General features: G+C 46.8%; 2 protein-coding genes across 6 annotated transcripts in view; one reads left to right on the forward strand and one right to left on the reverse strand.

Annotated features, from left to right (window-relative positions):
• PYGL (glycogen phosphorylase L) overlaps positions 1–4,031 on the forward strand; it is a 41,368-nt gene extending 37,337 nt beyond the window's left edge. For both annotated transcript variants that reach the window (XM_065593965.1, XM_065593964.1), the window contains exons 19-21: positions 321–455; positions 1,916–1,982; positions 2,576–4,031. In XM_065593965.1, the coding sequence (XP_065450037.1) occupies positions 321–455; positions 1,916–1,982; positions 2,576–2,773 (400 nt within the window). In that variant the 3' untranslated portion in view covers positions 2,774–4,031. The remainder of the gene's footprint in view (positions 1–320; positions 456–1,915; positions 1,983–2,575) is intronic.
• Positions 2,848–26,596, reverse strand: part of ABHD12B (abhydrolase domain containing 12B) — a 35,595-nt gene continuing 11,846 nt past the window's right edge. The window contains exons 2-13 of one of the 4 annotated variants that reach the window (XM_065593966.1): positions 25,972–26,093; positions 20,185–20,284; positions 19,098–19,217; positions 17,163–17,193; positions 16,762–16,807; positions 16,535–16,664; positions 14,709–14,749; positions 14,019–14,161; positions 11,291–11,373; positions 8,916–8,994; positions 6,209–6,333; positions 2,848–4,145 (exon numbers count right to left, since the gene is read on the reverse strand). In XM_065593966.1, the coding sequence (XP_065450038.1) occupies positions 4,121–4,145; positions 6,209–6,333; positions 8,916–8,994; positions 11,291–11,373; positions 14,019–14,161; positions 14,709–14,749; positions 16,535–16,664; positions 16,762–16,807; positions 17,163–17,193; positions 19,098–19,217; positions 20,185–20,284; positions 25,972–26,093 (1,045 nt within the window). In that variant the 3' untranslated portion in view covers positions 2,848–4,120. The remainder of the gene's footprint in view (positions 4,146–6,208; positions 6,334–8,915; positions 8,995–11,290; positions 11,374–14,018; positions 14,162–14,708; positions 14,750–16,534; positions 16,665–16,761; positions 16,808–17,162; positions 17,194–19,097; positions 19,218–20,184; positions 20,285–25,971; positions 26,094–26,596) is intronic. The other 3 variants (XM_008168588.4, XM_042847959.2, XM_065593967.1) reach the window with 3 other exon arrangements.

A 26,596-nucleotide genomic window follows, 5' to 3' on the forward strand; every position in this document is an offset into this window, starting at 1 on the left:
GGAGAGTAGCTTTCCAAGGGTAGCTCCAAAGAAAGGGCATTGCTGTAATCCAGTCTTAGAGGCAGCATAGGCATGGGTTTACCTTGGCAAGGAACAAAGCCATTAGGAAGTGGTGCAACTTCTGAATACCCTGTAGGTGGAAAGCGCTTCCGTTAAAGGGCTGTTGCATCAAAAGGACGACAGCAGTAGAGGGCGCCAGAGCACCAGACTAGTGTATTAACCACGGCAGTAAGTAAAATTTAGCTTTAGGATTCATCAGTTTTAGAATTTATAGACATTTTAAAATGGCTTGTTAAACAGCTTCCCTCTCTGCACCTCAGGTACAATGCTCAGGAATACTACGAGAAACTTCCTGAATTGAAGCAGGCCATTGATCTGATCAAGAGTGGCTTCTTCTCTCCAAAGCAACCTGACCTTTTCAATGAAGTGACCAACATGTTGTTCCACCATGACAGGTAGGAACCACCTCTGAAATACTAACTATGGGGCAGGAGATGGCTTAGTGCTATGAGCATTCAGTTCAAAATACCTGTCTTCCCTAGTACCAAGTAGAGACCCCAGCAGGGTCCATTTAGGCCTTTATCCTTCCAAGGATGTGTACATAAGAATGGCCCTACTGGGTCAGACCAAAGGTTCATCTTGCCCAGTATCCTTCTTCCGACAGTGGCCAATGCCAAGTGCCCAGTGCCCCAGAGAGAATGAACAGAGCAGGTAATCAAGTGATCCATCCCGTTGCTCATTCCCAGCTTCTGGCAAATAGAGGCTAGGGACACCATCCCTGCCCATCCTGGCTAATTGCCACTGATGGACCTATCCTCCATGAATTTATCTAGTTCTTTTTTCAACCCTGTTATAGTCTTGGGCTTCACAATATCCTCTGGCAAGGAGTGCCACAGGTTGACTGTTGTTGTGAAGAAATACTTCCTTTTGTTTTAAACCTGCTGCCTATTAATTTCATTTGGTGACCCCCTAGTTCTTGTGTTATGAGAAGTAGTGTGCGTGATTTTTCAGATGTGGCTTGAGGAGCTGAGGTCCCGTCTCCCCCATGCAGTCCATGGCACTTATCTATTTGCTGCAGTATCTTTAGCCAAAACTCTTTGGACACCAGATTTGCAATGTACTGGCTGCCACTTATCTGCCTTGCTGTCATGCTCTCCCCCGAGGTGACTGTATTTCAGAGTGCTGTATTGATGGAAAAGCCATGTCGGATTCTTTGGGAGTGAAAGGCTCTCTACAATTCTAATGTTAGAGAACTTGTTGGAATTGATTTCTGACTTTTTTTTTAATATTCCTATTGGGAACATAAAACTGATACATTTGGGCACATGCCTTTGTCACAAGTGTATACAGATGATGTTCCTCTGCTGTGAGGTTTCTTAATATACCTGTTGAATGGTACAGCCTGTAGTTCTCCTAGAATGTGAACAGTAACCAGGGTGTCACTTGCTGCTCTTTCCCTATTTCAGACCAGGAGGAGGGGGTTTCTCTGGCAGGGCTTGGATTAAAAGCGGTCTGACGGAGGATGCTGTACCTATTATGCGGGCAGCTACTTTGAAATTGTAGGCGCTATGGGACTACATAATAAATGTTAGTTCCCATGACATCTTGTCTTCCTTGAATGTCTTTGGCGTACCATTGTCTTGGATAGTCCGTACTATCCCTCTTTCCACTGACAACTGGATACAGGCTAGGATGGGGGTTAGTTCTAGGTGAACAAGTCTAAGACTTTCAAATAGGTCAGGAATACATGTTTCGTGAAGTATTTCCCTGTTTGTGTGTCAATTCTCAGCTCTAAACAGGGAAGACCAATGAGCATTATAGTTTTCTATTTAATGTTAGTCAGCTGTCACCCAGGTATTTAAAATGTCTGTAGGAGCAGGGTGAGTGACTTGCACTTTCTTCTTTGCTCCAATAGGTTTAAAGTATTTGCAGATTATGAGGCATATGTCAAATGCCAAGACACAGTCAGCCAGCTGTATATGGTAAGAATGGGGCAGGGAATGATCCGGGGGGGGCTGGAATGTGATTGGATCCTTACTGCAAAGTGGCCTTTGGGGACTTATTCCCTACTGCAAGTTAGAGCATCTTGAAAGCTGCTCTTAACTTGTGCCAGGGCCTACTGGGTTAGTCTGGTAAATCCACTGTATCTACTGGTTTGGGGGAGGTAGATCTAGCCCAGTGCATCTACCTGTAGTGACTTACCAGTTACTTGAATATAATGGCAGATTGAGTCACTGATCCTGAGCTGTGTGCAAAGCTTTTGTGTGTCCAAATACTGAACTATGAAAGTGACCTTCAGGCATGTCTTCCCTGGAACAGGATCATATGCTGTGCTAACCCTACCTCTCCAAGCTGCTGGCCTACACGTTTTTCTAAAATTGCCCTCACTCAAACTTTAGACACTTTCCCTCTTGGGTACTATAGTAATGCTGCTGTTCCCTTCAGGGCTGGTGTCCAACCATAGTCCTAGAGAGGAGTTTGCCAGTCATTTCAGGCACTCAGTAGAACAGACGCTGTGCTAGGCCTTGCAGGAATTGTATCTGCATTCAAGTGCTGTGATCTGGTCTATCCACAGAATGCTAAAGAGTGGACCAAACTGGTTATTAGAAACATAGCTGCCTCTGGGAAGTTCTCCAGTGACAGGACCATTAAGGAATATGCTCGGGACATCTGGAATGTGGAGCCTTCTGACATAAAGATTCCTCCACCTAATGAACCAAGGGATGTGGCTGATAAGAATCCCAATTGCACAACTCAAAAGCTGAAGATGTAGTTCTGAGAAGACTTTGCTGTGCAAGCTCTCTAGTAAGGATGTGGTGTTAGCATTGTTACATACATACATTCCCATAACTGTTTAGTGAATATCTTTTTATTGTCTTTCCTAACACCTTGAATGTTAGGAAACCTGAATGTTAGACTACAACTGCTTGCTTTCGGTGCTGGAATAAAAGTGCCAATTGAAATATCCAGTGCACTCACTGTAGTTTACTTAAGCCTAAAGTCAGAACCTGGGATTGCTTGTGTGGACTCCATCCAGGCTATTTTACTGTACCTGTCCTTAAGTTAGATGTTACATAAACTGTCGCAAGGAAAGTTGGGGGGAGGAGGGAGGAAAACAGACCTAACAAGTCTGTAAATACTAAGGGCTGGTCAGCCAGCAGTCAAGTGTTCTATATGCAGTGGCCATGAACAAGTAGTAATAGGCTTCCTCAGGAGCAAGGGTGACTTAGTTTCAGTATTAGGAAAAACTGACCTAAACCTCCCTTGCTGCAAAGTAAGCCCATTACGAAGTGGTCTAACTGCACTGGGCACAGAACACTGTCCTTTTGAACCAACCTTTAACAGTTGAAGACAGTCAAGTCCTGACTCAGTCATCTTTTCTCAAGACTGAGCATGCACAATTCTAACCTGTGATCACTTTTTGTTCTCCTGCGGGTTCTAATTTCCTAAAGAACTGGACTTAATACTCCTGCTGAGGCCTCATGAGTGCAGAGAGCTGGATAATTACCTCCCCACCTTAATACAACATTCAAGATCCTTTCCAGCCCTCTTCGGATTCTAAAAGATTTCATGGTTCGTGATGTAGTTAGCTGTTGGCATGGCCACCATAACTTAGTAACATCTTCCTATGAACACAGGTCAAATCACTACCCTATAGTCATACTCCAGATATTAAGCACTTTGTTCCTACTAAGGTGTTAAAGTCCAATTCTAGGCTAATAGGGCTTCAAGTGCTGACTCCTAATTGTGTAGTTAAGTTACTAGTTTCACAGATGTGATGTTTGTAAATAGCCCTGGAGAGGTTTATTGCTTCAAAAACAGCTCAAAATTAAGAGCTGCACTAAATGTAAGAGCACTTTAGAAGGAAAACAAAGCTTAAAGCAAACTATTTACCCTACCTGGGTACAGCTTGGGGGGGGGGTGTGTGTGCACAGGAGGGGGGGAGGTGTAAAGCTATGTTGGCAGTAGCTGGGTCTGTCTACACAAATGTATTCTAGTCCATTTGCTGATTAAAATCAAATTAAACTTTCTATTGTAGTTTTGTTGAAAGTCTCTGCCATGATGTGGCTTCAGCTGTAAGTGTGCCCAGGGTGATTAACGTACACGGCAGTAGCTGGTATCACTTGATGTTCTTCAGGAAGTCTCTGCAACAAAACAAGTGTAACATTAAACTATCCCCATCTAATGGCCAAGTGTTTAATATGCATCTTCCCCCTGAAAGAAGGTAAGTTCTAGAATAGACTAGATAAACTTGAGCCAGGTTGTGCAGTTTATACTTCATTGACTCTGGGGTATACAAATATGGGACTTGTTCTGCAGGGCCCCTAAGGACAGTGATCGTTACAGATACTGGGCTGAGTACTCCAGTAATTATTGAATTGCCCCTCAAAAGGAAGCAGCAGCCTACACTTGCTAGTTTACTGTGGCACAGGCCACGCTGGAGTCAGTGCTTCTGTAATACTAACCTGTGGAGTGCTGAGGGCTCCCGATGAAGTGTTACAAGAGCTAGGTATTAAACTATACCAGGGGTTCCCAAACTGGTACACAGCCCCCAGCGATCTTGGATGCAGGGTACAGGAGAGAAATCATAATGGTGGATTTTATTTATTGCATTTTCAGAATAGGTCTTCCAACTGAAGCTTTAAAACTGAATGTTAAATGCCAGTACTTAATTTACTTCATGTACCTTTGTGAACACCTACAGATGCTGCTGTACAGAGCCCTCCCTTCCAATCATGGTACAGTGCAGGTGCCCAGCAACTGTCCAATCTGAGCTCAGAACTGAACCAGGGACGTTTCTTGGTGCATGTGTTCCACTCTCTATAACATACGCCTGGGGGAATTCTGCATGTTTTGTCAACATAACACACTAATCGTTCATTTCAATTTTGGTAACTTTTCAAAATACCAGTCAGCAAGTATATCTAACAATGCCCCCAGGCGTAGTTTAAAAAAAACACCTACGACAACCCTGTTTCTATTTCTCTGCCCCCTTCCACGTCACAGCCCAGACAACTGCTCTAAGGAGGGGCTGCTCTTCCAGAGGAATCCTGCAAGCGGCGGACAAAGCAGGCAGCTGCCAAACATTATAAGGGAGCATTGCACAACTTTAAATGAGCATGTTCCCTAATAGATCAGCAATGTGACAACATTAAGTGAGGAGTTACTGTATTTGCGAGATGGACTCTGCCAGGTCCAGCAACCCCCTAGTGGTGGCCCACAGCTCTGCAGCCTATTGGGATTGTGCCTGCACAACTTAATTGCTGTGCAAATTCTACAGGGTGCAGTGATGCAGAATTGCCCCCTGAGTAAAGTGAAATATGCCCAGATGCTAACAGCAGCTCATGTTAACACACAGGGCAGAGGAGGAGAAGTGTACACAGTAGCTGGGAGATCTGGAAGGGGGTCTATAATAAGTTTAGCTGACCAATAGCACAGCTCTGTATGTCACAGGTAAGAACATGATCACTAGGCTTACCCAGGGAAGCCAGAGGACTCTTCCCAGCAGAGTGACTGGGATCTACACCAAGGGTGAGGAAAAGCAACAGGCCCATGGACTAGCATAAGCCCTTGCCCAAGGGTAAGTTTTTCTATAGATTTGACAAGGGAGAGGCAGCAGCATTATCCCCACTTGTAAAAAAGGAAAACAGACCCCAAGGGTGAAAGGACCTTGCTAAGCAGCAGCAGCCCCCATCAGAGGCTGGAACACAACACCCGTCTCCTCCTAAACGGCCCCATACTTCCCCCTTCAACAAGAATTGATGCCACTAAGCTGGGAAGAGTTCAAGTTACCATGGCCAGCAGCACTGCTAGCAGTTCCTACAGGCTCTGGCTTCCCCGTAGTCACTCGCTCAGATGTCCTAGTCTCCATCAGTTGAATTAGGACTTGGAGACTAACTTCCTGTTCAGCCGTGGAGCTAATGACAGCCCGGTGAACTGACCGATCCAGCTGTAGGGGTAATGTCGAAGCCTGTGCCCATTCACTGCTTTGCTCACCTGTTAAAGGTGCCAGTTGTGGTCTAAGGCTGCAAACCCCCTTCTACCTCCACAGCCAGCAGCTGCTAACTAGCTGGCTACAGACCTGGGCAGCTTCGAGCCCGTGACCTGCAGCTGAGAGGGACACTTGCCCACCCCCACCCCACAGAACAAGCTATTTTATAAACAAGCTTATTTGATAGCTGAAGAGTCACCTGCTGGCATTACTTACTTCACAATGTCTGGCAGTTCTGGATCTGAACAGATGTTTTCATGGGCTAAACCCAGCTTCTCTGGAAAGGCAACAAACTTGACCTTGTCTTTGTTCTCATAGGAGTGGAGAGCAATCTCAAAGAGCTTGGGGGGAGGGGGGGAAGAAGAGAGAGAGTGAGTCTCTTCTATGTATCCTTTAGAGTACAGTTAAGTGAATTCTAATGTCTTCTCTATGTAGGTAGTTTTACATGGCCCTCTTCTCTACAATATGAGCACTTAATGGATTACATTAACTCCTCTGGAACCTGGGGCAGAAGGATGGATCAGGCAAGTCACTTGCCCAAGGTCAGGCTGTGGTTGTCTTGGGAATTGAGGCTGGGTCACCTGCATAAATCCAGTGCTTTATCCACTAGACCTGCTTCTCTTCCTCAACCACCACCTAGCCCCCTGCTGATCCAGTTTCATGCACATAAGGGGTACACCCACTTCTCCCCCAAAGTAGCTAATAAAGGGGAAAACTGCACTGAAGGCTTCAACAAGAATTCTTTAGCATGCAGAAGCCTTGTTAGTTTTACTGGGCCTACAAGCTTTGGATATGGTCATTGAGCTGGAATATCAGGGTGTTTCCTTTGATAGGAGCCCCACAATCCCTTCGCCTTGAACCAATCAATTCATACACTGCCACTTATTGCAGCTGTGGTTACTTAGCTCACAGAACACGGGGCATGCTGGCTTTTTGAACACTGTGCTTACATCAGGCTTAAGTTCATGATCGTGACTGCTTTAGACTAAGGCTGTCAAACAATTAAAAATGGCAATTAATCAAGATTAAAAGTAGTTGCTGTTAATTGCACTGTTAAATAGAATACCAATTTTAAATTCAGCATAGAAGTATATCCTCTGGAATGATGGTTGCAGCACAAAGGGGCACATAAATACTTTGCAACACCAGCTACTACAATGCCATGTGAATGCTGCTTCTCGCTTTCAGGTGACATTGTAAAGAAGAAACTGGCAGCATCTCCCATAAATGTAAACAAACTTGTCTCTTAGCAATTGGCTGAAGAAGTAGGACTGAGTGGACTTGAAGGCTTTAAAGTTTTGTGTTTTGGGTGCAGTTGTGTAAAAAAAACAAGCCATGTGTAAGTTGCACTTTCACAATAAAAGTTTCACTATAGCACTTAGTATTTTTCAATTCACTTCATACATTTTTCCCAGGGCAAATTTTGTAATTAAAAATATAAAGTGAGCCCTGTACACGTCGTATTCTGTTGTAACTGAAATCCATCTATTTGAAAATGTAGAAAAACATCAAAATATAAATTTAAACTTAACAGTACAGTTAAAGCTGCAATTAATGTAGTTAATTTGTTTGGAGTTAATCACTTGTGTTAACTGCAATTGCTAGCCCTACTAGTATTACTTTCCATTTTCCAAACCATAGTGCAACATCAGGTTCCTTTCTGCAAGGTACTTCAAGAAAAATGTACCGACCTCCACGAAGAATAGCACCTTCACATTCCATGGGGGTGAACATTAAGGTTAAAGACAAAGCAGATCTAAAGGTTCCTCTATAGCCATGAAAGGTCTTTCAGAACTCTTAGAGACAAGGCCCAGACAGTTACTCACTTCTGAGGCAGCCTGGATGCCCTGCATCATGACTTGAGCTTAGACCTGACACACACTCTGAGGCAGGATTTCTCTGAACTAGTCTGCCTGCCTAAGGGTCCAGATGGACACACAGCTGTTCAGGCCACGGCAATTGTTTCTAGGTTGGAGGCAGCTGGATAAGGGGAATATTCAGTAGTTGAGGGAAGTGGCAAGACTCCAGGGTACTCGTCATGAGGGGAACTAAGAGATGTTGAAGGGGAAGAGGTGGCTATAGCGTAGCAGTGTGATAATGGGGGCTGTTAGCGCATCATACACACAGTGCACTTACCCAAGTTCCCTGTAAGCTGCGTGGCCGCGCAGCAGCCTATTTAGCACTGTGCAGGCACTCAGGGAACCCACCCAGGGACCTGCTGCAGGAGGGTGCCCCTCCCCCAGCCATGGGGGTTCAAGGAGGGGCACCCCTCCTGCAGCCCCAGAGCTGCCACAGCCAGGAGAGGTGCCTCTTCCTCCTCCCTCCCCCCCCCGGCCCAGGTGCTGCTGCAGGGAGCGAGAGCGGGGGGAGTCTTCTCTCCACACTGTAGTCCCTGAGCACCCCCCCATCTCCAGCCCCACCCCAGAGCCCTCACCCCCAGAAGGAGCCCTCACACCCCTGCACCCCAGCCCTGAGCCCCCTCCCACACTCCAAACCCCTTGGCCCCATCACATGAGTTTTGTTATGTGCACCAATATGAAGGTGATGTGTCATAGTGGTGCACATAATTCATTCCGCACATGGGTGGGAAAAGAATCGGCGGGAACACTGCTTACACCCGTAGGAGATACTGCTCTGTCATGCTGAAAGGGCTGCACTTCCCCCCCCACAATAAAAACCCATCTGTGGTGCATGGAATTTTTATGCACGGCCTTAAACACAGCACATAGGAAGTCAGAGATTCTTCTCAGTGAGCAGCACATGAAGGATTCTGTTCTACAGTTGATAAGTATAGGTGATGCCACTGCTGGTAACAGGGCCTGTTTGTAAAACAGAACAGTCTCCGACTTCCTTTGGCCTCACCTTTCCCCAATAACCTAACAGCATAAGATGTAAAGTTGGCTTGAACCATGAGAAAAGTTACCTTTCTACCCAGGTGGATGGGCAAGATAGGGTCATCTTCTGAATGCAAAATCAAAAGGGGACTAGACAGCACTTTAACACTAAGGAAAAAATAGAGTATGTTACAGAAATACACAGCTTCTGGTTATTTAACCTAGTGCTTACCAACAAGGGATCGAAGTTTGCTAGTAATATTGGTTTGAGGGGTCTCTCCCAGCCCAAAGTGCTATGCCATTTAGCTGCAGTTTGTACCTTTAAGATTTAAGAGGAGAGAGCACTGAGTTTTTAAAGCAGACAGGAGCAGAACATTGTCTGCACAAAGAGTGTGTAGAAACATCTGAATTTCAGGACACTGCAGGTACCAGAAATACCTTCCCCCCTACACACACTTGACAAATGCTGAAGACTAGAAGTCCTAAATACTATCCTCTTCGGAATCACTTGGAATAATGGACTTGACACTCAAACCCCTGGTGCTGCAGCTTGTAGCAAACGTCAAAGTGACAGAGCTCTGCAGCAGTTTGGTGGAGGAGTGCGTTCCTTCCCCCCTCAAGAGTGTGGAGGTCCAGGTAGCTGAGTTCGCTCTATGCTGTGTAGGGTGTTCCAGTCTTGGGATGGCCAGTTCACGCTTTGTAGTATACTTATGACAGAGACTCCATGGTAGGAAGAAAGCCTTAATATATAGTCGCTAGTCCTAGTGCAAAATATTTCTCAGTAGATCAGCCCTCTGTCTCCACCAAACACTTGACTATGGAAGCAAGGCTGAACATATGCCCTGGGCAAAATTGGTTTATTCTGCTTGACAGGGACTGATGTCATGCTTTTAGCTTCCCTCCCCACCCAAGTGTTTGGGTGAGTATCTCTGAATACGCAAGGCTTTAGACACAGTCCCACATGACATTCTGATAAGCAAGCTGGAGAAATGTGGACTCACTCAAACTACCATTAAGTGGCTATATAATTGGTTAAGCCAGAAAGAGTAACTTAATGGAATGATACAGATTGGAAGGAAGTCTCAAGTGGGGCTCCACCGGGATCTGTTCTGGGTCTGGTGTTATTTCACATCTCTATTAATGACCTGGAGGTAGGATTAGAGAGCACACTGATCAGATTTGCAAGCGAGACAAAGCTGGGGTGGGGGGTGCAAGCACTTTGGAGAATAGAGCTAAAATTCAAAGAGATCTTGATACACTGGAGAACTGGGCTATAGATGATTAAATGAAATTCAACAGAGACAAATGTAAGGGGCTATGCTTGGGGAAGAAAAACAAAATGAACAAATATAGAAAGGGGTAAATGACTTGGCAGCAGCACTGCCGAGAAGGATCTGGGAGTTGTGGTGGATCACAACCTCAACAGGAGTAAAAAACACAATGCTGTTGCAAAAAAATAAAAAATGCGATTTGAGGTTACATTAACAGAGGCAGAGCAGGCAAGTCACAGGAGGGGAGAGTACCGCTCTGCTGGACACAGGTTAGGCCTCAGCTGGAGTATTGTGTCCAATTTTGGTCACTGCTGTACAGAAAGGATGTGAAGAAACTGGAAAGGATCCAGAGGCAAGTGACAAAGATGATCAAAGGGATGGAATACAAGCCCTGTGAGCAAAGGCTGAAGGAACAGGATAGGTTTAGTTTGGAAAGGAGGAAATTAAGGGGGGATATGATAGCTGGCTTCAAGTACTAGAAAGTCTGCCATAAAAAAAAAAAAGAGATGGAGAAAAGTTGTTCTCTCTTGTCGCTGAAGGCAGGACAAGAGGCAATGGGTTCCAACTGCAGCACGGCAGATTAGATTCAATCTCAGGAGAAGTTTCCTGTCAGAACAGTAGGACAATGGAACAGACGCCTTGGGAAGTCATGGAAGCTCTTTCACGGGAGGTTTTCAAAAAGAGGCTGCTGTTGAGGGACGGGTGGTTTAGACCAGTGGTTTTCAACCTGTGGTCCACGGACTCCTGGAAGTCCGCAGGCTACGTCTAAGATTTCCAACTGGGTCCACACCTCCATTTGAAATTTTTTAGGGGTCCATAAATGAAAAAGGTTGAGACAGACAGACCGACCGACCCAGATGAGGGACGATGAGACTGACCTTGTCTAAACAGTGAAATCTACATCTGTCATTTTGTAGGTGACGAAAGCACATGTTTTAGGGGGTAGAAGTCTCTCAGAAAGCTAGTTAGCGAGACTAGCTAATTTCGATGGGAAAAGACAGTGTTGTAGGAAAATCTAGCTTCCAAGAGGCTGAGCCTCTCAGTGCAGCCAGTCTCAGTGATTTCTCCGCTGAACAGAAGACGGGTTGTACTGGAACCAGGAACAGGACTTTGTTCCTAGCAGCGAGCCAGTCCAGCAAGCTGACCAACATTCATGCTTCAAGCATAACAGTAGGTCCAGAAACATTACTCACTTCTCATCACTACGGAAAAACATGTCACCCAACGCCATTGAGTCGAGGATGAAGTACTCAAATCCTGGGAACGGACGGTAGATCTGTTAAAGAAAGAGGGAGAGTTCAGTGCAATACGCCACCTTTCATCTCACTTTTCATCCACTGCAAGAAAATCCCATTCCATCTGCTTCCACCAAAAGAACAAAGACGAATGAGGGAATCTCAACACAAACTGCACCAGCAAAGCCATAGTTGTGTGTAAACAAGTCTTGGGAGCAGGTCAGTTGTGCCAAGGAAAACAAAAACAAACTCCTGGCTTTTGGCTGCAGTATCAGACTGGGATAACGAGCATACCAGAGCAGGGGTGGGTGGGGTGGGGAGAATATAGGGGAGCCAGTAGCTACATGAGCTGTAGCTTGGTGTCAGACAGTCTGTTTGGGTCAGGAAGCAACAAGTTTTTCCAAGTGGACAAGTGAATTGTATCAGAAGAAAGAGCCTTTTACGGTATGTTTCAGCTTAACCCTTGGCTCTCACTGAGCCTGGGGCTGAATACTGAACTCAAGGGCAGAGGGCTCCCATCCACACCACACTGCAAAACAGTTCCCATGCCTGCATTTGTATGGAGCGGTGTCAGATGTAGACCACTGATTCTAGTCCTTGGCTTTTCAAATCAGGCCCCTCTCAGCCTCCTTCCCACAGTGCTAGCATGGGAGTGGGAGTCCCTCTTTACATTTTCACACGATGCACACAGTCAACCTGTGGAACTCCTTGCCAGAGGATGTTGTGAAGGCCAAGACTATAACAGGGTTCAAAAAAGAACTAGATAAATGTATGGAGGATAGGTCCATCAATAGCTATTAGCCAGGATGGGCAGGAATGGTGTCCCTAGCCTGTTTGCCAGAAGCTGGGGATGGGCAACAGGGGATGGATCACTTGATGATAACCTGTCTGTTCATTCCCTCTGGGGCCCCTGGCACTGGCCACTGTCAGAAGACAGGACACTGGGCTAGATGGACCTTTGGTCTGACCCAGTGTGGCCATTCTTATGTTCTTACATTAGGGTCCCTGTTGTACCTCTTAACTGTCCCTAGTTTTTCAGGGCTTTCGGTTTATCCCCCTGCACACTCCCACCCAAGGAATGGGTCCATACTTCCCATACATACAGCTTTTTCATTACAGTAAAACTGAACACGAAGAACAAAAAGCTCACCCAAGTCTGAGCACTACCAAGGTCACGTATTTACCCTGCCATTGCGACGTATCGCTGACCAGCATTTGACAAGTGCTATTTCTTCAGCACTGCCGACAGCTCTGTCTACCAGGGCTTCCCCCTCCTCACCACAACTGAGTCAGTCACTGGTTTTAAAGCCCACTATCTGGGAACAGAACATCTCCATTCCAAGTGGCACCTAAAACAAGAGCCCAGGCATGGTGTATCCTGGTGCTGTAGATCTCTTGACCAAATGACAAACATTTACCCCTCCCAAATCGACACACTAATTCATTAATAGTAAATGAGATTCTAGTGGGACCTCGTCGTGCCAGGTGCTGTACACACAGAACAATTAAGGCTAAGCAATCATCCAGGATTAGTCTAAATCCTATGCAGAGCTGAAGTTCTAGGACAGCATGCAGGGGGTTGACACATTTCAGAGCACTGCCTAAAGTCAGGAACGTGTGATTGCCATGTTACGGACAGGCACAGATTAAGTGATTTGCCTGTAGTTACACAGCGCAGCAGTGGGACCAGAACCCAGGTCACCTTGTGCCCGTTCCACTGAGACACAACAATCCTTCATGCTAAGGAAAGGCAGAATTTTCATCTACAGAATGTGTTAAGCAGCCTGACCATTCTAAGATGTCCCCCCTTCACGTGCGTTATCACCGGCTTTAATTCACCCCCCCTCCCTTACCTACTCTGCACGGAGAACGTTTACAAGACGTTCCTGAATAGGACCAAAAAGACACAAATGAGTGTTCTCCTCCCTAAGCAACACCAAGGCCCGGAAATGGGGCTACCGTGTCGTGTACCAAGAGTGAGGCTGACTCACATTCTGGGGTGAACTTGCAACCCAGGAAGGGGAGGAGTTCCTTAGAGACTGACCCACCTCTGCACTCTTCTAATCCCAGGCTGCTCTGGTAACTGGAGAGGACACCCAATAACAGACAGCTCTGGGAGCCCGTCTCAGTTACAGCAGCCTCCCCAGGTTGCCCTACAGGCCCCAGCACTGCCTAGAATCTCTGCAGCGCTCTGGGTTGCAGTCCTACCCCGACATGCTCCACCCACCACCACCCTCCCGCCCCCAGCATGCACCCTAGGCCAGGCAGCCTTATTGGCTTTCTTCCACAGTCACCGCATCACGTGAACGCCTCCCCAGCCCCTTGACACCACTCCAAGCATTTGACCCAGTGTGGAGCCAGAGCAGGGCGAGGATCTCCCCCTTGATCTTTTGTCCCTTGTTGATTTGCAGGCCAAGAGATGCTGTGTTTGGAGGCGGTGGAATACGGTATCATCTCCCATCGGACAGCAGATTTAGTGCCCACACGAGTTCATGGTGTCCCAAGACAGATTTCATCCCAGAGATTGCCTGAAGGACCTTCCCAGACAAGACTGCCATTGTGTTTCCCACTGCTGAACGCTGGTTGATAGCCAGGAGCTACACTAGGTGTCAGACATCTAAAGAACGCTCCCTTCCCAGTCCCACAAGGGAGATATAGGCAGGCTACTTAGAAAAAAAAATCTCACTGGCAACATGCACTTGCTTTCCACATGCAGCCATGCTAGGATGCAGAGAGTCTGTGGCCTTACTCTGGTAATGGGGATATGAGCTGCTGCCTCCCGAATGTTGGTGTAGGACGATTCCAGAACGATCAAGTCCACCTGGATGCCTTGGAAACAGTAAGGAGTGTGAAACGATCAGTTAGGTTACGGACCATTCAACATCCTTCACGCTGCCTCCACACACCACTGTGCGACTGTGCCTAATGCCTGACAAAGGTTGTTGGTGTCTTTCCAGTGACTGCAATGAGCTCTGGATGAGGCTCAATCGGCTTCAAAAATTAAAGAGGCTGGACAACCACTTCAAGTTACTGCAATTTCTAGGTCTGCCCTGCATGGCACTTGGACAGTGCCAAGGAAGCAGAGAGCAGCTGCCAACTCCCCTCCTATGGAGGGGGAGTTCCCAACAGAGCCAACTCCCTAGGCCACCCACCCACCCTGCATCCCCCAGCACCCAGGAAATGCCTGAAGCACAGTGCACTCCAGCAATCCCCGGCTGACAGCCCTTTGGAGCTGAACCTAGCCGATGTGGTGTAGACAAGCCCTTGGGTTGCTCTAAGTTTGGCTGTGGCCACAGCGAGCTGTGACCGACTCTTGCTCCTCTCAGCTCCACCCAGCTGATGGGCTAACCCTTGGTTATAAACATTTGAGAATTACCTTTTTCTTCAAGCAGTTTTCTTGCAACATTTGTTGCTACTCTAAGAAAGGAGAGGTGAGTCAGTGACTATGGGGGCAGTGCATTTTAAAAGGAGATGTATCGATTAAGACCAGAACTGACCATTGGGTTCATCTCACTTGACCTCCCGTATAACGCAGCCCAGTGGACTCCCCTGAACCAATTCCTGCTTCAAGTCTAACAGCTGTGGTTGAAATGAGATTTCTTTCAGAAAGAGATCCAATCTCGACTTAAGTATTTCCAGGGATGGAGAATCCATCACAACCCTTGGTAAATTGTTCCAATGGTTAATTACCCTCATTGTTAAGAATTTGCTCCTTATTTCTAGTCTAAGTTTCTCTAGCTTAATCTTCCAGCCATTGGATCTTGTTATATCTTTCTCTGATCGACTGGAGAGCCCTCTATCATCAGATTTCTGTTCCCCATGTCGATACTTTTAGACTAATCAAGACAGCCCTTTAACCTTTTCTTCGTTAAGTTAAATATATTGAGCTCCTTGAGTCTATCACTATCAAGCAGGTTTTCTCAATCCTTTAATCATTCTTGTGGCTCTTCTCTGAACCCTCTCCAATTTTTCCCAACATCCTTCTTGAATTGTTGACACCAGAGCTGAACACTATATATTCAAGCAGTGGTCACACGAGTGCCAGATAACCTCTGCTCCTATTCAAGATTCCCCTGTTTATACATTAGCATTTTTGGCCACTGCATTGTACTGGGAGCTCAGGTTCAGCTTGCATATCCACCATGACCCCAACAAGCCTTCCCGAGTCCCTGCTTTCCAGGATAGAGTCCCCCAGCCTAAACTATGGCCTACATTCTTTGTTCCTAGATGGTAGGACTTCACATTTGGTTGTACTGTAACATGTTTGCTTATGGCTGCCCAGTTTACAAGGTGACCGAGATCGCTCTGTATCAGTGACCTATACTCTTCAGTATTTACCACTCCCCCCAATGCCTAGGTCACCAGTAAGCTTTATCAGTAATTTTGTTTTCTTCCAGGTCATGGATAAAAATAAATAGAGCCAAGAACCAATCTCTGCAGAACCCTACTTAAAAAAAATAAATAAATAAAATACCCCATTCGCAATTACATTGAGATGTACCAGCTAGCCAGTTTAATCCATTTCGTATGTGCCATGTTGATTTTGTATCTTTCTAGTTTCTTAAACAAGATGTCATATGATACCAAATCAACTGCCTCACAAAAGTCTGTGCATCACAGCAGCATTACCTTTGTCAACTACAGTTGCAAGAAATAGTTTGCAGAAATCTATTTGCCCTAACCCCATGTTGATTGGCATTAATTATTTTACCTTCTTTTAATTCTTTATTAACAGAATCCCATATGAGCCATTCCATACATTTTGCCCAGGACCGATGTCAAGCTGACAGGCCTAGAGTCACCCAGATCACCCTGTTCACTCCTTAAAATGTTGGTACAACTTGAGCACTCTTCCAGTCCTCTGGGCCAGGACATTACCCCTCCTGTAGGCAGTCTATAGAGTTCAGTGCCTTACAAGTCACTGAAGAAGCGTGACTACAAAGACAAATTTCCCTACTTTAAACAAGGCCTAATGGGAGAAATAGGGGATTGGACAGGATTTTCCTTTATTAAAAAAGGAAGTTTTAGCAGTAGCCAAGATCAGAGGAGAGAGAGGAGATCTGCATTACATGTTTGCAATTAAAACCCACCCAGGTATTTTAGGTTATACAGCAACTCCCAATTTGTCCAGCAACACAAGGGATGCGTCACTACAATCCCTAGACTCTACACCCTTTGGCCGGTCTCCAGTACCACACTTACCCACTGCCCAAGGAGTGTCCCCAGAAGAGCACTGTGCTATTTCCACTCCGGGCTTTTACCCAGTCATAGAGGCACATGACGTCCGTAGTAAATCCCGTCTCACTTGGATAGCCACTCGAGTCCCCATACCCTGGGAGGCAGCAGATTAGGGGTTATAACATGAACAACAACATTTTAATAAATTGTGAGACAGCTTTCTTTGTTGTTTTTTGTTTTGTTAAGTTTACCTCTGTAGTCAAGAGCCAGTATATGGAAGCCTGCAGCACTCATCACCTGTTTAAGAAATCAAGCAACGTTACACTTCAAATGACAGACTAGGGCAGCCAATGTATTTATTGTACAAATGCTAAAGGAACCATCTGACAGTGGTGCATCCCCAATCCATGGAAAGAAAGGACTAGTACCAGCTAGATTCTACTCGCCCGACTCCTAGCCATCACTCCGATGTGCGCAATTGGCTTGCTTGTGTAAAAACAAACAAGATTTGATCCTACAAATCTTTGTTGGTGAGGTACACTCCCCTGGGAAGCAAGATAACAAGCAGTGTTCTGGGATACCATCTGAGCAAGTTCACCCCACACACTGAGCTGTGGGAGTCTCAATACCCACTCGGATCGGTCTGACCTACCTTCATCAAGGAAACTCGGTGCCCTGAAGCCCTGTAGGAGAGTTAAAAAAAGCTTTAACAAGGATTCATTGATTCTAAGACCAAGTCCCGTTTACCAGAGCACCCGAATTATAGGCAAAAGGAAGAAATGAAGCTTCTTTAACGACAACAGGAAGCTGAAGTGCTCTTCAGTGTTTTTAAAATGGATTTGTCTGTGCACTGTGGCCCTACGCTAGAGGATAGTTTTAAATCTGAGCACGACGTAGGAACCAACAGTTTGCAGCTGGCCACTTTCACAGATCAGTTGGCATCTATTTTCATTGAATCAGCCCCAGGACATTTTATTCACCTGCAATTAGATCCAAAATGGGTGTCCTGGCCTCAAGAGCACGATACGAGCAACCTTAACTAACGGAGGAGTTTAGAACAAACTTAACATTTCAAGTGCAAGTTATTTTATAGCAGAATTGTTTCATATTGATTAGCGGTCACGTTTGGGGGTGGGGGGGGTTGAGACAGCCACTACAAGATTTGGGAGTAAAGACAAAGCTTTACCAAGCAATGGGAAGCTAATAAACTACCTAATATTTTAGCACCCAAGATGCTATAAAAATTGATCATCACTAAAGACAAAGTGAGAGCCAGCAAGATGGAAGCCCAGCACTCTAGTTCAGGGCACGTGCACCAACTTGGAGCACACGGACGTATGGCCAAAGTCCACAGTTGCTGAAATACCAGAAAGAAACAAAAGAAGTCTCTGGCTATTTAATGTTGTTTAAAACAGGTCTGCCTCAAGGGAGAGGCGATTTCGATCAATAACTTATTTTCAGACTCAACAGCCAAATAAAGAGCATTGTTTAAAAGAAATCCAACCCAGTACACACGTTGCAACCATTCCAAGGGGATCGGAGGACAGCTCCTCAAGGCTGGCTATGATGGGGCTCACACAAACGACTGCAATACACGAGGTGGGACAAATCCTGACCTGACTCTCGCCATGAAATCAGTAGGTTCTACAGGTCCGGTCAGGGCAGGACTTGGTCAGGAAGGAGGCTCCAGGCATAGGGGGAGGCATGAATGGAGAAGGCACAAGGCAGACACAGGTGAAGGACAAAATGAGCAACTTGGACTGAGCAAAAGGGGGGGGGGGACATGGGAGGGGGAATGAAAGGAGACAGGAGCAAAGAGGGAGGAAGGAGCTAAGTTGCAGCAGGCCATGAAGGTGAGAAGGAGGAGCCTGACAGATCTGGAAGGACCAGGGAGTCAAGTGAAGGAATTTTAGGAAAGGCTGAACTTTGTCATAGCATCAGGCCAGGCAAAGGATCACCATGGTAGTATTTTGGAAGGCTTGGCAGGAAGGCCAGAAGGAGAAGTGGGCAGGAATCAAGGCAAGAGACAATCAAGGCCTGGAATAGAGTTTTGCAGTGGAAACAGGAGAGGCCATGCAGACAGAACTGGCAGGCGTGAGCGTGTGTTGTGGGGAGGAGATGCAGAGGGGAGTCAAAGAGGGAGGATGGAGAAGTTGTGCACAGTAATGGAGAAAGGACAGGCAGACACTTCAGTTTGACATGCTGAATTGACAGAATTCTCTTTATAGGAAAAAGTTAACTGTTCTTAAACCTTTCTATTGGGGAAGCACTGGGCTAGGTATTGTCCTGCCCCAAGAGCCTACAACCTAGAAGACATAAGAAGTGGTTGAGACAGAGTGGGTACCAAACAGTATTATAAGCCACATCATAAAACCACCAGAAAGTCAGGAACAAGTCTGCTGTCTCTCCACAAGAAAGGTCACAAGAGTGAAAGAGCAGTGTGTCAGCAGAGGGGGACTTCCAGAGTTTACAGCCAAACTATTCCTGCCTTCAGCTGACAGCAACAGATGTCACTGTCACGAGCAATACAATATACCCAACATAATGTAGAACAATCTACAAATGTAGTATTATTCATGTTAATCACCTGTTACCTCCATTGCCATGGAGATAAATTATAACAGGATTATCGTCTGCAAGAGTTTCTTCATACCAGCTGTGATCCTTCCCTTGAGCTTCTATCCCCCTGCTGCCAGGCAAAACATGCCTAAAAGAACCAAGAGTATGTAATTAACACGCCTGCTCAAGTGCACCTGGATATTCCATTGCTGATCAAAGGAGACATGCTACTGTTTCATGAATCAGACACTGGGAAGATGAATAACTGTATTTAGTTAATGGTCTTCAAAAACCAGGCAAGCACAGCCTCTTTTGTTAGGTAGAGTCCGGCCATTTCTCTGTCCACTACTCTACACGGAATACCCTTTGCAAAGGAAAAACAACTGTTAGACCAAATACTGTTTTTAATTCTGCAGAATATAACGCAGCATCATTTCTCGGTTTTAAAAATAGCCACATATCATCACAGTCCAGTAGCCAGGACCAGCTACACTGCGACAGATAAAGGGCTTAGGACACATCTGCTGGCAGCCAGTGTACAGGAATAATGGGGAAATACTGAACATCCAATGGAGGGAGCAACGCACACAGCACTCTGCAGCACACCACTGCTAGCTGACCCAGCTTGGCATTCAAGGCAGATTTTCACTACCACGCCCATGTGCACATGGACTTTGTACCTGCACTGTTGCACCTTGGTGTACATGGGCAGGTGGCGAAATAGCAGGCTATCTAGCCCCAGGCATGTAGGTGTGGGTGCATACACAGAACTGGTCAATGAGGAGTCAAGCCCTTTGCATCCAGATACAGTTGCTGTTTTTATTGTTCACTACTACAAAGTAAGTTCTGGAGACATGCAAACTAGTACTTTGCTTCATCGCTGAAGTGTACAGCTTTATGCAGAATGTAAGAATACAGTTTTAGCTGGAGAATCTAGAAAGTTTAAGTAGTGACAGATTTTTACATTGCATGCCACATGGTATCCAGGTGTCAACTACTAATAGAATTTGAGATTTGGAATTCTTAGACATCAGACCTCCCCTGGGTATCTGACAGTTCAAACACTTTCCTTCTGCTAGTCCATGAGAATCTGAATGATCTGGTTGTCTACTCACCAGACGCCGATGGTGACCTCCGGTTCGGTTGTGAGATAGAAGTTTACAGTATGGTTCAGCAGCAATTCAGGTTTCCCAAAGTCCACAAAGGGAAATGCCACTGAGAAAGACAAGTCACAAAATACTAAGTGGCAATTTCTCCCATACAGTGCAGTAATCATCCTATTGATAGCTAGTCAGGATTAGTTCACGTCCACAGTCACAAACTCAGCAGAGTCTCACCGGATTCCATGGAAGAGGTTTCATGTTATTGCGGGAAAACCCAATTCCCAACCTATCACCGGTGGAATCTTCTGCACTCGGCTAACTCCTCCCACCTTTGGCTTCAATGGGAGCCTAGGCAGACCAGTGCCAAGCAGTTCTGAAATCTTTCCCCCTTCAGGTGTATATTATACACAGCACTTCCACGTCGAGAAGTGATTGTACATATTTATATTACCTCTGCCAGCCTCAGGAGTTCATCTAGTATTCTAGCCTGTAGCGAGGCGGTGGGATACTCAACAGCCCCGCTGAGGGCCGAACCTCCCCTAATAACAACATGGGTGGAGCCACCGGGTCCGTCGGCCGCCCCTCCGAGGTCACGGCCCCGACCCGGAAGTATAAAAGCCCGCCTGCAGAGCTCAGTGGAGGCCAGGCCGGCAGAGAGAGCAGACGTCCGTGGCCGAGCTCCCGCTTCGGAAACAGCCGCAGGCCGCGACCGGCCTGCTGACGCACCAGGCCGGTCGAGCCTACCTCTCGCCAGGTACCCTGAGGAGGACTGGCCAAGTCTGCCCCGTGCCAGCTACCCTGAGGAGGAGGAGCCAAGCCTGCCCCATGCCAGCTACCCCGAGGAGGAGCAGAGCCTGCCCTTCGCTACCTAACCAGAGGACCCAATGCTGGTGGAGAGCACCGACGACACTAAGATGGCCCAGGTACCATCCGAGGGGGAGTGTGGAAGTAGCCCGGGGGCAGCCGATCCCAGTCTGGCTGCAGCACTGCCAGAGCCGATGTCAGTGTGTTGCGGCCAGGATCCCCACTGACAGCAGCGAGTTTCCGCCGCTGCTAGGGCCCCGGGCTGGGACGCAGTGGAGTGGGAGGGCCTGCGTCCCCCCTGCCACCCACTCCTTGGGTGGCAGACTCCCCCTGTTTCCCCTGGCCTAGAGAGGCTGGGTACTTAGGTGACTATTTGCTTGCTGCCCCGCCCTGACCTAGGCTGCCACAAACTGACCCAGCCCCTGCTTAAGGGCCTGGGTATCTAACTGACTATTTGCTACTGACCCAGCCCCTGCTGAAGGGCCTGGGCCGCCGATTGACTATTTGCTTGCTGCCCCGCCCTGATCCAGGGCCTGAGCTACTACAAACGGACCCAGCCCCTGCTTCAGCCCTTACTTAAGGGCCTGTGTTTGGACCTCTTGGCTCAGCCCCTGCTTACGGGCCTGAGCCCCTAACTGTGGGTCGGCGGTCCCTGACTGCTGCCGGACCAGAGCGAGGCAGTGGGATACCCCACAGCCCCGCTGAGGGCCGAACCTCAGCCCAAACCTACTACATAGCCCAACCCCCTGCTCAAAGCAGGATCAACCACAACTAAATCATCCGCCAGGGCTTTGTCAAGCCGGGTCTTAAAAACCTCTAAGGAAGGAGATTCCACCACCTCCCTAGGTAACCCATTCCAGTGCTTCACCACCCTCCTAGTGAAATAGTGTTTCCTAATATCCAGCCTAGACCTCCCCCACTGCAACTTGAGACCATTACTCCTTGTTCTGTCATCGACCACCACTGAGAACAGCCGAGCTCCATCCTCTTTGAACCCCCTTTTCAGGTAGTTGAAGGCTGCTATCAAATCCCCCCTCACTCTTCTCTTCTGCAGACTAAATAAGCCCAGAGCCCTCAGCCTCTCCTCGTAAGTCATGTGTCCCAGCCCCCTGATCATTTTTGTTGCCCTCCGCCGGACTCTCTCCAATTTTTCCACATCCCTTCTGTAGTGGGGGGCTCAAAACTGGATGCAATACTCCAGGTGTGGCCTCACCAGTGCCGAATAGAGGGGAATAATCACTTCCCTCAATCTGCTGGCAATTCTCCTACTAATGCAGCCCAATATGCTGTTGGCCTTCTTGGCAACAAGGGCACACTGTTGACTCATATCCAGCTTCTAATCCACGATAATCCCCAGGTCCTTTTCTGCAGAACTGCCACTTAGCCAGTCGGTCCCCAGCCTTTAGCAGTGCATGGGATTCTTCCGTCCTAAGTGCAGAGTCCTGCACTTATCCTTGTTGAAGCTCATCAGATTTCTTTTGGCCCAATCCTCCAATTTGTCTAGGTCACGCTGGACCCTATCCCTACCCTCCAGCGTATCTACCTCTCCCCCCAGCTTAGTTGTACCCTCAGCAAGTTCGCAGATGACATCCATCTCATCCTCCAGATCATTAATGAAGATGTTGAACAAAACCAGCCCCAGGACCGACCCCTGGGGCACTCTGATACCGGCTGCCCACTAGACGTCAAGCCATTGATCACTACCCATTGAGCCCAATGATCTAGCCAGCTTTCTATCCACTTTTAGTCCATCCATCCAATCCATACTACTTTAACTTGCTGGCAAGAATACTGTGGGAGACCATATCAAAAGCTTTGCTAAAGTCAAGATATATCACGTCCATCCCTTTACCCATATCCATAGAGCCAGTTATCTCATCATAGAAGGCAATCAGGTTGGTCAGGCATGACTTGCCCTTGGTGAATCCATGTTGACTGTTCCTGATCCCCTTCCTCTCCTCCAAGTGCTTCAGAATGGATTCCTTGAGGACCTGCTCCATGATTTTTCTGGGGACTGAGGTGAGGTTGACTGGCCTGTAGTTCCCCAGGCTCTCCTTCTTCCCTTTTTTAAAGATGGGCACTATATTTGCCTTTTTCCAATCGTCTGGGACCTCCCCTGATCGCCATGAGTTTTCAAAGATAATGGCCAATGGCTCTGCAATCACATCAGCCAACTCCCTCCAGCACCCTCGCATGCATTGCATCCAGCCCCATGGACTTCTGTATGTCCAGCTTTTCTAAATAGTCCTTAACCTGTTCTTTCACCACTGAGGGCTGCTCACCTCCTCCCCATATTGTGCTGCCCAGTGCAGCTGTCTGGGAGCTGACCTTGTCTGTGAAGACTGAGGCAAAAAAAAAAAAAAAGGCATTGAGTACTTCAGCTTTTTCCACATCATCACAAGGTTGTCTCCCCCATTCAGTAAACGTCCCACACTTTCCTTGACCACCTTCTTGTTGCTAACATATCTGTAGAAACCCTTCTTGTTACCCTTCATATCCCTTGCTAGCTGCAACTCCAGTTGTGCTTTGGCCTTCCTGATTACACCCCTGCATGCTCGAGCAATATTTTTATACTCCTCCCTAGCCATGTATCAAAGTTTCCACTTCTTGTAAGCTTCCTTTTTGTGTTTAAGCTCACCGAAGATTTCTCTGTTAAGTCAAGCTGGTCACCTGCCATATTTGCTATTCTTTCTGCACATCAGGATGGTTTATTCCTGCGCCCTCAATAAGACTTCTTTAAAATACAGCCAGCTCTCCTGGACTCCTTTCCCCCTCATATTAGCTTCCCAGGGGATCCTGCCCATCAGTTTTTCTGAAGTCCAGCATCTGTATTCTGCTGCTCTCCTTTCTTCCTTTTGTCAAGATCCTGAACTCAACCATCTCATGGTCACTGCTGCCCAGTGACCCACTTCTACTTCCCCTACCAATTCTTCCCTGTTTGTGAGCAGCAGATCAAGAGGAGCATGGCCCCTAACTGGTTCTTCCGGCACTTGCACTAGGAAATTGTCCCCAACACGCTCCAAAAACTTCCTGGATTGTCTGGATTGCATAACATAAGTTTCCTGCACTCTCTATGTAGAACAGCCTCAATGTTCCTGGCAAAGGCAGATCTTGCTCAGTAAGTTTGTGTAGCTTGTTCCAAGATACCTTAAGAAACTCGAGTTGACAGCAATCAGGAATATTTTTAAATCCTTTATTTTGGAAAGCCTGTGAGATGCAGAGTAAAAGGAGGCCCTAAAAATATGCCTGCAAAGTCTGAGGCATCAGAAACACAACCTCTCCCTTGTCCCTCCATTAGCTACTCAAGTGAATTCAAAGGTGCTCCAAGCTCCTTAAGCCTGGCCCTGTGATTGAGGCAATGACTGACTATAGGAGTACACACTTACTCCGGGGGAGGGGAGGGAGGGGGGGGGAGGATTCTGCACCACTGCACATGCTCCCAATTCATGTCGCCTGCAGATTTTTTTTCCTCCACAGAAAATACTTTCCGATGGAGAGGCACTGCAGTTATGCCTTTTGGCCGCCAGGGGCTGCCGTGGCACCAGAACAGCAGATGGCTCACTGTAGCAGCCAATGGAGCGGAGAAGAGGCTGCGTTCCTTACAGTGCCCTGCCTGGGGGGGAGGGGGGGGCAGGTGAAGAAACTTTGGGGAGGGCAGAATGGGGCACACAGGGCTGCTGGGGGGGTCACATCCTGGGGTTCAGAAGGATGGGAGTGGGGGTGCCTGGGGAAGGGGAGTCTCTGACTGAATGAGAGAGGCTAGGAGCCAGCCAGGGTCTGCATGAGGGAGGCTCCCCAACAACCCTTCCTCCCCCTCAAAAAAGAGTTCCATGTTTCTCCCTTTCATACCCAACCTCCCTCCAGGTTCACTCCCAGGCTCCTTCCCAGCAGTTACTTCCCTCTCCCTCAGCTCCTCTGTTACCCGACTCCCACAAGCCTTTGCACTGCTTCTGAGGGGTGTGGGCAATATGGTTCTGTATTGTAGTTTAAAGGAATTGTGACTCAAAGTTTTGTATTAATATGCCTAGTAAGAATCTATTTGTCAAAAACATTTCCTGAATCTTTTTTGTTGTCTGTATTGTTACAGACAAACTTGCTGACTAGTATTTTGAAATAAATTACCAAAATAATTGAAACTGACGTGATTATATTGTTTCAGAGGGATACCTGTGTTAGTCTGTATCAGTAAAAACAATGAGGAGTCCTTGTGGCACCTTATAGATTAACAAATTTATTTGGGCATAAGTTTTTGTGGGAATATAACCCACTTCATCAGATGCATGGAGTGGAAAATAGAGTAGGCAGGTATAAATATACAGCACATGAAAAGATGGGAGTTGCCTTACCAAGTGGGGGGTCAGTGCTAACGAGACCAATTCAATTAGGGTGGATGTGGCCCATTCTCAGCAGTTGACAAGGGGTGAATATCAACAGAGGGGAAATTACTTTTTGTAGTGCTAATTCAATCAAAGTGGATGTGGATTATATTGTGTTGTTTTGACAAATAAAATATGCAGAATTAAAAAAAAATATTGTGTGCAGAATTTAATTTTTTTGGCACAGTATTCCCCCAGGAGTAACAAATGTAATGCCACCAGGAAGGTCAGGCCAATTAGGGATCTCCCATTGTCCCTTGCCTTCATCTGAAGCTGCTATTCTCACTCATCAACCCCAATGCATTTCTCATGCCACCAAACCATCTGCACTGCAGAAGGGTAGTCTATCTACCCTTCTCACCACCACACTGCTTCAGGTTTACATAAAGGTTTTATTTCACATCCCAGAAATCTCTTGAAATTAGCCAGAATCTGCCAGACAGTTACTTTCAGTCTTAGCCCTTTGATACAATTTCATGTGTAGCTTTGATACTAGTAAAGCAACATGTACAGTTTTGCTCACCAGCTGCCCCTTTTGCTCTTTGATAATCAATAGAGAAAGAAATGCAATGAATTCCACAATTTCTTATCCACACAAGTAAGCGGGAGGAATACTTACCAATATTGAGAAAGACAAACTTGGCCAATAGTGCAGGAAAGAGACGTATAAGGAATGGTACGGAAACATAAATAACTAAGAGATGCAGGATTAGGGTTCTGAATAACCAGGATGCCCTCCTCCTGTAAGACAAATAAGTCCCATTAATATACATTACTTTAAGAAAACAATATTTAAAGTTAGTTTAGGTTTAGGTGTCTTTACAATCGGACTTGTGGGGAGGAGGGGTTGGGTCAAGTCTCTAGCTTATGGACATGATTAAAAAAGGGGACGTAGAGTTTTGCAGGGGTGGGTTTTCTTCCTCAGCAGAGGGAAAGTTAAGATTCTTTTAAAATAGCTTTTGCAAGAAGTCATTTCCCTGTCAGGCAGTACAGACCTAAGACCACCAATTGCCAGTGGGTAGCTTCAGGAGTGGCTTGATGTAAATCGGAGATGCCACTGGCAAGTGATCAAAGCGGACACTGACTTACAGTGTGGTCCACAGTTTGCAAGGGGTGTCCACAGACACACTGTGTTGTCTCCTCTTCCAAAAGGAGAGAGATGACAGCAGCTGCCACGCAACATTCTAAAGTGGTTCAGTGCGGACGACTGTCTCCAGGGTACACTGAAGCACAGCCGTTCCTTT

This window comes from Chrysemys picta, chromosome 4 (assembly GCF_011386835.1).
Source record: "Chrysemys picta bellii isolate R12L10 chromosome 4, ASM1138683v2, whole genome shotgun sequence".
NCBI lineage: Eukaryota > Metazoa > Chordata > Testudines > Emydidae > Chrysemys > Chrysemys picta.